Raw genomic sequence first — 9965 nt, 5'->3', positions numbered from 1 at the left:
TGGCTGCTAGATCTGGAAATTAAAATGGCTACACCATCGACCCATTTCAAAACAAAGTTTATTTGTGTCTGTTTGTTTGTTTTTTTTTGGGGGGGGGGGGGGGGGGGGGGACTACAACCAAAACCATCGCTACAGTAAAATGAGAGTGTGATGTAGTGGCACACGTTAGTGGGGTCATGTTGAGCGTACCATGACACCAGGTTACAGAAACAGACTGACAGGAAGGCTCTGACATCACAAAGGTCAACGAACACAGACGGTGTACGAGACGCTCCGACGGGCGCTTCGTTTCAGTACTCGTCTCCTGCAGCCTCCATCTTGTAGCCATTTTCACTGGAAACGTAGCCATCAGCTGACGGCGCAGACTGCTGGCCCGCCATCATCCCATCCTGGCTGTATTCCTCCATCTGTGGCGGCACTCCTCCATCATCCTCGTTTACCATGTCGTCTTGAGGGCCCACGTCATCTCGCAGGGAGCTGTGCCGTTCCTCTCGCCGATCGCCCCTGTCTCTCTCGCCACGCTCCCGTTTGTGCTCCCTGTCTCTGTCCCGATCTCCCCTGCGTCTGTCCCTGTCCCTGTGGCTACGCCTTCTGTCCCTGTCCCTGTCTCTACGCTCCTCTAAGCCCTCACTCGCTTCTCCCTCGTGCTCCTCCAGCATGCGCTCTCCGACCTCGGGGGCAGCTTCTCCTTGGCCGATCTCCTCCCCTCCTTCTGGCCCCTTCGCCCTGTCCCTGTCTCTTTTACGATCTCTGCTCCTGCTCCTTCTCTTCCGGTCTCGACTCCTCTCCCTGCTCCTGCTGTCTCCTCCCGATGCCGCCCCACGCTCCCTTTCGCGATCTCGACGCCGGTTACTACCACTGTTGTCCTCTGCTGCTACGATCTGTCGGTCCCTTTCTCGCTCCTGGGAACGGGTGTGGCGACGGCGTTCGCGAGATCGGGACCGGCGACGCTCTCTGTCCTTGTCCCTGTCCCGTTCACGGCTGCGTTCCCTCCGGTCTCCACGGTCACGGTCACTGTGGGCAGCACAGTTGCAATAAGTATTTACAGCAGTTTGTATTTTTACGTCAAATTACAAATGTAGAACGAAGACCCACCCCCCAAGAGGACGGTCGTCATAGCGTGACGCGTCATCTCGACCAGAGTGCTTGATGTTGACATCAGCGCCGCCTCGCCTGGTGCCACCCAGTCCACCACCTAGACAGAGAAACCACAAACATTTCTAACATGTTCATGAGAAGTCCGCTTTCTTCAGGCGAATGTTTACAGCGCCACCTTGTAAAAACAAAGGCGCTGCACATTACAGTCCCACAGTGGAGGGACGCCTAACGGCGAACAACTTAGAAAGCAGTGCTCACCTAGCCTGCGAGGACGCCACCCTTTGACAGTACGTCCTCTTTCCACGTCCACCAGGACCCTTCTGCCATCAATCTTCTTCCCGTCAGCATGCTTATAGGCGGCTGGAGAAGAGTAACGGGAAGAGGGAAGATAAAAGGTGAGGAAAGGGAGCGAGGGAATATGGCTAAGGAAACAAACAGTGCATTATTATACTGACCAGGAGCAGGCGAAGCCGACATGGCTGCTCTCTGGGCAAAAGTCGAAGGATAATGGGAGTAGACTTCCTTCCACCCGAAGAGTGATTGTTACATTACACCGTTTCTTTTACTTACTCGGGGTCCTACACCAGCTACACCAAAGAGCTGCTGTTTGATAGACTAAGGTGCTGTTTCATAAAGCTGTGGCATGTTTGGATTCACTGCTGCTAAACCTTTGTGCCACCCGCTGACACGTCTACAATAAGACTTTGTTTTCTAGAAGATTTAAATGCATCGAGCTGTTGGTAAAAAGCTGCAGCAGCTTCTGTTATTACACAAAGCTGCTTTCATTTACAGGTTTACTGAGAGCAACATACAGTAGGAACATCAGCACCTGGCAAACTGTCCACTCGTGTACCACACAATGTTATGACCCATGTTGACTGATGGAAGAACGTGCCACGGTCCAGACTAAGCTACTTGATGTGTGGAGCCAAGGCTAAAACGTTACCATCCATGAAAGGGGCCTTACCAAAACCCTCCAGACACAACATCATTTCACTGATAAGAGTTCAGAAAGGCTCAGGCCGAGCTTTAAGGCCTCACTAAAGTACCTCCACACCACGACAGTGTCACAGCACATCTACTTACCATACCCCGAACCCTTTCCCTCTTCAAGAAGGATTTTACCACCAGTCCTACTGACATGGACCACGTGGGGAAAAGGAAACGTGGAAAAATATAAAACAAAAACCCAAAACAAACAAAACTGGGCTTCTTTGCAGGACTGGCTTTATCACAACTCCAACCTACTGAGAAAGAAATGTTCCTAACACTGGCATGCCATGGATGTGTAGGCTGAGATGCATTCAGTGCGCAGATGTTATAAACTGGAATTGTAAAAACTAGCACCTGGAAACTTTGGCCCCGGGCGGTCATTTCCTGTTGCATTTACTGTCTGCTGGATACGCAGTGACAATCATTAAAGCTAAGTGAGAGCGAGACTGAGAACCACAACGGTTTGTTTGTGGCTGCGCAAAGGGGCTGATCACATGACCCCGACAAGCCTGGTTGAGGGAAGAAAACCCAAACTGGGGGGCTCATACACGACACTCGGAAACTTCAAGTGAATCATGTTAAAGATAGTCAAAGATGTTTTGCAGCCCCTGCACTAACTTATCCATTTTGTTGGGGACCCATCCTGGAACACTTATTCTTTGAGCTGACAGCACAGGAACCTCTTGATTAGCGTGTGGAGCTTCACTCTTCACTGTGATGAACAACAAGATTATCAGTAAATAAATGATGAGATTAAAGCTTTTTGGTGACAGTCTGCAGTTTGTAAGGCTGCCAAGTTAAGCATTGCAGCAATTTAGTGCTGTGCAATGAGAAAGACTGCAAACTCCACGTCACAACAAACTCCAGCTAATGCGAATGGCAGCCATTTAATCATGCGTGTGGCTCTCTCAGGCTCAGCTACCACTGCCTTCATTAACCTGAGGTGACATTTAGGACAGGCGGTCGGGTGCGTTCAATGGTAAAAGTCTGAATAAAAGCTCTTTAGGGTCTGCAAGAAGACGCTTTACCCATTGAACCCTATCCCTATGTAGGAGATGGAGGGTGGAAAAAAATCTTACCCATCATACAAACCCATTATACCAACCATATACTGAGCTGTGGTAGTAGGGTGTAGATGTATCATAACCATCATCATCTGCCAGCCAGCTCTGGCCAATAGCCATCACAGATTGGCGGCTGCAGTGGCAATGAGAACAACATACAGTTAATACACTGTTTACCCCACATTCCCCATCAGTTCATCCCCTGCTCCAACTACACAACTGTGATTCAGCAACTCTGGTCTTGAAGAGCTGATTGCACCAACATCCCAGAATGGCGTCATTGTGTTCGATGACACCATTCGACTAAAGAGACAGTATTTACTGTGGCATCGCCACCAGCTTAACGTATCTCGCTAGTGTGGAAAGGCTGAATTAATCTCACCATGACCAGGGTTGAAGACCACCGATAAAAGTTTGTAAAACGTGGGCTTTGACACATGTCTGGTAAAAAACCCATTCAATGCTTGGTGACCAGTCTGACTATGTGCTTACCATTATAGTCCAACCGGGAGAGCTGCTCTTCCACAAAGCTACAAGGCCTAACAGTTAAAAAGACAATGTGCCTTTGACAGGCAAAGATGTTCAGGCTCACAAATGAAACAGTTGACCCCGCCCCCACACACAAGATGCAAAAAAGAAAACAAGTCTTTATTGCTGAGAACGCCGTTCTTAGACCAGACTGATGACACGCAACACGCACGTTCTCACACACACACACACACACACACACACACACACACACACACACACACACACACACACACAGCAGAGCTCCAGCACTAACCAGCAGCTGGGCTCTCACTCAGCAGCAGTCACTACAGAGAAAGCTGCTGCTGTTACAAACAGAGCTGCAGAGGAGAAACGCCCTGCACACAGTATTTGGTCTTTAAGTAACATAACTATGTTTGGGTTCATATTGGTACTCACAGTGCATGTCTCTCTCATGCTCATATTCAATGAATGCAAAGCCCCGCGGCTTCCCCGTCCTCTTGTTGTAGACTATGTAAATCTGGAACAACAGTAGAAGAAAAGAATATATCACAATATAAATCATTACCGCACATGCTTCAAATTATACGGTGATATGGATTTTAGGCCATATCGTGCAGGCCTGGGCAACAGTAACTCACATCACAAGTTGTTACAACCAAAGTAAGCAGAAGAGCATCCTGAATGTGCATGCACTGACAGCAACACGCCCACCTAGGACCAGGACACGCCCCTCTGCTGATGGCTGCCTCCAGCAGGATAACACACCGTGTGATAAAGTCGATCAGTTTCTTGAACATGACAATCAGTTCATTGTGGATAAATGAGCTCTGGGTCACAGATGTGAATCCATCAGAGTGCTACTGAAACATGGAGGAGCTGGAGTTCAGCATCATGGATGTGCATGAAGGCGATACGGACTACAGTTTGAGGAATCCATGAGTTTTTCTCTTCAGGTGAACATGGAGTCCAACCTGTTACTATCAGGGTGGACCTTATTAAGTGGCTGGTGAGTTTACGCCTGAGCGACCTGCCCAGCACGTGCACATGCGTTAGCTTGTCTTCATAATAGAAGTACTGAACACATCGTCGATCTTTGATGTTCTAAAGGTGCTACTGACATCAAAGTCAGTAACAAGGCATGCTACACACACGCAACACATCCAACCACAGCTGTCCATAAAGGATGTGTAATAACGAGGAATGGGAGAAAGCTGACAGCTGCTGTATGCACAAACCAGTCCGGTCCTCAGGTGTGGTTCTGGACCAACAAACACGGACTGGTATTACGGCATCCAAACAGCCCTTTCCCACTACTACCAGCTTGGCTCAACTGGACTTTGATCATTTTCCATGACAATCGAGTACCAGCTAATGTGCGTGGGGTTGTTATAGCAACACTCGTGGTTTCACGACACAGGAGCACGTCGAGGGAACAGCATGCCCCTGCTCCGTGTAGCTCGCTGTCAGACTCGGGGACCACGGTGTGTCGTTGTCAAGACAACAGAGGTTTGGGTTTGAATGAGCTGCTCTCCTGATTCAACGACGATGAGTTCAGTTTGGCTCTCCTGTGACCAGTTTATGGTGAAATGATCACTTCTCCACTACGGCCCAGCACTGCTGCAGAGTTTAGAGATGTTTCTGTAACCAGTGCCACCAGTTTGCAAAGGTCATGAGAGAGCTCACTGGTTCTCCTCATAATGAGACGTTCCTTGTGTGACACCTCGGTAACGACACAGCTTTGTGCAGGTTGGGATTGAACGAGCTGCCGTGACTCGGCCTTCAACACTTCATTTATGCACAGCCATGATTTCAACAGATGAGCTGTTAGTGACATCTGGAGAAAAGCTCATGTCAGAGCACCTTTAGAAAGACACTGGACTTCAACTGGACACGTGTCCAGCACACGAGCCCGACAGTCAATGCAATTATTACAGCATGTGGAAAGTACTCCAATAATCAAGAGTAACATTTGTCTTCCTGTAGAAAGTGACCTGCAACCGTTTTAAAGGCTAACCTTGATATCTTTGTTGCATGACACTGATACTGTGAGACTGCAGAACAGGCTTAGCTGGATCTGGACGGCTGGAAGCGCGGCTCAAACATCCTGTTCGATTCACCATTGCTGCACAGCTACATTTGATAGTTAAGGGGCAACACACAAGTGTGCCGATGCCAGGTGTGTACTGTACGCGACAATTGAAAATAGTAGTAACTGAATAAATAAGACATTAAGCACAACATTACTCAGACGGGACCGTGTAAACGTACCCGTTTGATGGGGCCGTACACTTCAAATTCTCGGCGAAGCTTGGACTCAGTGGTGTCATAATTCTGTAGAAAGAAGATATTTAGAGTTCACACAGACAGGTAACACCAAACCCAACAAACCCAAGCCCAACACACTTGGGCAGGCAGCTATTTGAATATACTAACCACTCGTGCCACAAACAGAGTCTTGAAGGCATCGCCCTGTGCGTTGGGGTCATTATGAGGGTCCCCTGATAGCATGTGAACAGAAAAGCAACATTAGGCCAAATCACCACATCATGCAGCGTTTGCAGAGCGTGTGCCGTGTCAGGAACTTACAAAGCTTCAGCTCTGTCTCTACTACTGCTTGCCTCCTTTCAATCTTCTCTCGTCTCTACAAAAACAAAAGATTCACAGAAATGGTTAGTGCTCAGCTTTCTTAACGATCGTTGCTTTATTCTCAGAAAACCGGACACATACAGACTTCACAGAGCTTCATCTGTTCTAGTCTCTTTCAGCATTGGATTAAATTCATTCCCACCTCTAAATTCTTCACAAAACACCCCATAAAGTTACAAGATGCCCGTTTCCACTGATCACCTGTCAGATGGTATGTCTACAGCCTGACTGGAGCCCCAGCTGTGGTAAATAAAGCGAACTGGACATTATTTGGAAAGAAACACTTTCTCTATAAAAAGGTCCCACAGCTGACAGTCCAAGTCAGAGAACACCCAAGCTGTGAAGTCCAAGGAGTTGTCCTCAGAGGCTGGATTGTAGGTGAAGGAGGCTGCAGAAAAACGTGTGCAGTATTTAAGGTCCCAAAGAGCACCGCGGCCTCCATCGTCTACACATGGACGACGTCTGGAACCACCAGCACTTCCAGAGCCGGCTGCCTGGCTGATCTGTGCAGCTGTAGTTGAGGGTCTTGATCAGGGAGAACCTGACTCTGAAAGAGCTCCAGTGTGGAAAGAAGAAGAAGAAGAACCAGATCCCACGGTGCTCAAACCCTGTGCTGTCCAGCAGTGTGGAGAGAAACTGGCCTCAAAACGGTTACAAATGATCCACAAGCATGAAGGAACAACACGAATGTGTGCAGGGATTTGTGTGTAACCTGACGACTCACAGGCGCATGCTTCAATCCATACAAATGCAGAGCATTTATCATTCCCCCTTAATAATAAAAGCTTCATATAGAAACGTGCATTCTTTTTGTCTGATGATCTGAAACATCTCAGTGTTACACCGGGACACAGCTTACATCTGTGGATCTGTGCAAAGCTAGCAGCGTGAACCTCGTGCATGCAACGTGACGTGTGCGTATGGGGCGACTCGTGCACACATATTCAAAGTTTTGTACGTGAGCAGGAGGGACGTTAGGCGTAGTTTCAGACATCGGCATGAACAGAAAGCTTATTCAGAGAAAACGATCCAGCTACTGAAGCTAAACTTCTTCTGTGGTGTGTAAATGGTTGGTTTCAGGTTCGGGTAAAAGCTTTTATAAAGTAGTTTTACGTGTGCTCACACTGCTTTGCATTTGTGTGTGTGGACTGAAGCGTGTGCTTGTGAGTCCTCAAACCCCACACACATTTGTAACCTTTTGAGCCAACTTTCTCAGCTTCTCTTCAGCTTGATTCTGCTGCAGGAAAAGGTGCCGGTGCTGTGGAGGACGCCACGGTTACTCAAAGGTCCTGGAGAGGCTGCTTCTTGATCCTTCCTCGCTCTTCAGTTTGCTCACCAGCCTCTTGTCAGGCGGATGCTGCTGCTACTGCTACATTTTTCGTTTAAAAAAAACAAACAAACAAAAAACTATCCAACCACATCTGCTTCTAAGTGAGAAACTGCTCAGGCCTCGGTGCGTACTCTGGGAGCACTCTCTCTGATTTTGTGGTTAACAAGACTGGAGCAGCACAGGGTCAGTCAGTCACCTCAGATCTGAAATATGCCGCCTGCAGACGTTCTCTGGCAGCAGCTGGCTGGAAGCGTCATTGGTCAGAATCGGGAGGCGTCTGAGTCGATGAGGGACAGGAAGTGACTGAACAAACTGCTCTCCAGCACAGCTCCTCCCTCACACTGACTCCTCCTGTTCTCTATATGCTGTATAATGTACAGATCATTCAGTGACAGCTAAATGCTCCGGTCCTCTCTCTGTGTGGCTGTTTTCTTGGACTTACAGTGTACTGAATATTTCTGAATGTAATCTGAACTACTTTCTTACACGGTGCCAGTATTACTGTGTCTGCAAAGCTGTCAGTCAAACGTTCTTCGCGGTGTCATTATGGGCTGTTGTGTGCAGGAGAACAGGTTGAATACTCACCTTTCTCTCCAGCCGCTCTTCACGGGTCTCTGCTCTTGTCGGAGGCGGGGCATCTCTCGGGTCCTGGTCAGAGAAAGGAGATATTTAACAGGACTAATGCGGGACGGAAGAAGAAGGGCTAACCAAAGCGCACAGAAGACTTTACATTCACCTCGAAATGTCTGATGAACGGGGCGATCCCACTGTAGGGCTGATTGTGGTGCTTTTCGTGGGGTAACTTCACCAGCTGAGGTAGGAAAGGTATTGGGTCCCGTGGAGCAAAGAGGGCCAGGAGGTTGGGTGGTAGGAACTGCGTCATTTTTCACCTATTGCAACAACAGGGGGATCACTTCATTGACGCTTATATGCTGATCAATCCGGGCATTAAAGCAAGCACGCGACAGCCCCAAGAGCGGAAGTTCTCGGTACATGCTAACTGTTGTCCTGATTACGACGACACTCCTACAACCATAAGGCTAGCACGCGTTTCATTTTCACCCAACATCTTCCTTAACTTACAAACAGCACGGCAACGATATCTGAAATGTACGCGCTAACAGCTTTTACTTTAAGTCCTATCGACTTGTTTAGCGCTTAATTGAGCCTTTCGAATTAGCCACCAAGCTCACTATGCTAACATGCGGAGTCTTACCTTCTCTCCTCCAGCGTTTAGCAAATTTCAGATCATGTAGCAGAAGAAGAAGCGCGAGATCAGGTAGACCAGGTCCTTTGTGACAAACTTACTTCGACTGAAGGAGATAATATACTTGGATCTATTAGTAACAAGAATCTGATCTTCAGGGTACCCACAGCGTGCAGCGGCGACAAATAGCTAACTGTGTCGAGTTCGCAAATAAAATGGCGGGATGCCGCAAAATAACGACAATTGTCGTAAAACGAATCGTTCAGGAAATGCGTTGAGTCGACATTATGATATTGTTCGGAGTGTTTATGAAGGAAAACAAAGTCAAATAGGGTGTTAATGTTTTATTAAACTTGTGTAAGCAATATATACATAAATTTCGTTTTTTAAGACCAAACCAACCCTACACTGGAAAAACGATTTAAACTTGTTGGTTAAATCTTTGACTTTAGTTAAAAAAAACTGCATTTTTGTTTACTTTTTGGAAGACTTTGATTTAGTGAGTTAATACTCTGTTAACCTTTATGATTCCGTCTTTATATCTTTATTTTCTTTGTACAAAGTTTGCTAATTGGTACGAAGTTTATATTTTCTGAATGAATAATATATGGTGCATAACTTGATTTTGCTAATAAAAAAAGTTTTGAGTCGACATTAATTTATGAAAAGAAAGACACACCCTCTGACTCTTCACAGCCTTTTGTAGCGTATGAGACAAAGCGATTGTTGTTCCAGAAAAAGTCCAAAATAACTGGATCGTTTTGGTTCCTTTGAAGATATAACCAACAAAGTCATGGATAGAGCCTGAAACGAAGCTACGACGGAATATTAGAGCTACTTTAAAAATCAAGTCAAAATATGCAGATTACAGTTGTTTCAAAACAAACCGCCAATAATTCATTTGTATTGTGCATTAATAAAATAATAACTTCACTCCCCGTCGGATTGTACAGCCCGATCCGGCGGGGAGGTGTGGGAAGCGGTCGGGCGCGCCACTTCCGGCTCTGCTCTCTCCTCTCTGTCACCTTTTCTATCCCTTTGAAGAACTGAGGCTCCATAAATGCTAAAGAGGTATTATTTGTCAGTTGCAGTGAATAGAAAATAAACTGTAGGAAACTAAGCAGAAGAAAGAAGA

At 47.0% G+C, this 9965-nt stretch overlaps 1 protein-coding gene across 1 annotated transcript; it reads right to left on the bottom strand.

The window, feature by feature from the left end:
• Positions 1–93: 93 nt before the first annotated feature.
• On the bottom strand, positions 94–9061 carry snrnp70 (small nuclear ribonucleoprotein 70 (U1)). The gene is made up of 10 exons (XM_026166246.1): positions 8840–9061; positions 8360–8513; positions 8209–8271; positions 6234–6288; positions 6081–6145; positions 5916–5978; positions 4083–4164; positions 1357–1458; positions 1096–1195; positions 94–1014 (listed from the first exon to the last, which is right to left on the bottom strand). The coding sequence occupies exons 2-10, from the start codon at positions 8504–8506 to the stop codon at positions 291–293; spliced, it is 1401 nt and encodes a 466-aa protein (XP_026022031.1). The 5' UTR covers positions 8507–8513; positions 8840–9061; the 3' UTR covers positions 94–290.
• Positions 9062–9965: the final 904 nt, after the last annotated feature.

Source organism: Astatotilapia calliptera, chromosome 4 (genome assembly GCF_900246225.1).
Source record: "Astatotilapia calliptera chromosome 4, fAstCal1.2, whole genome shotgun sequence".
Taxonomy (NCBI): Eukaryota; Metazoa; Chordata; class Actinopteri; order Cichliformes; family Cichlidae; genus Astatotilapia; species Astatotilapia calliptera.
Note: the sequence above shows the minus strand (reverse complement) of the source record. Positions and strands in the feature narration are given on the sequence as shown.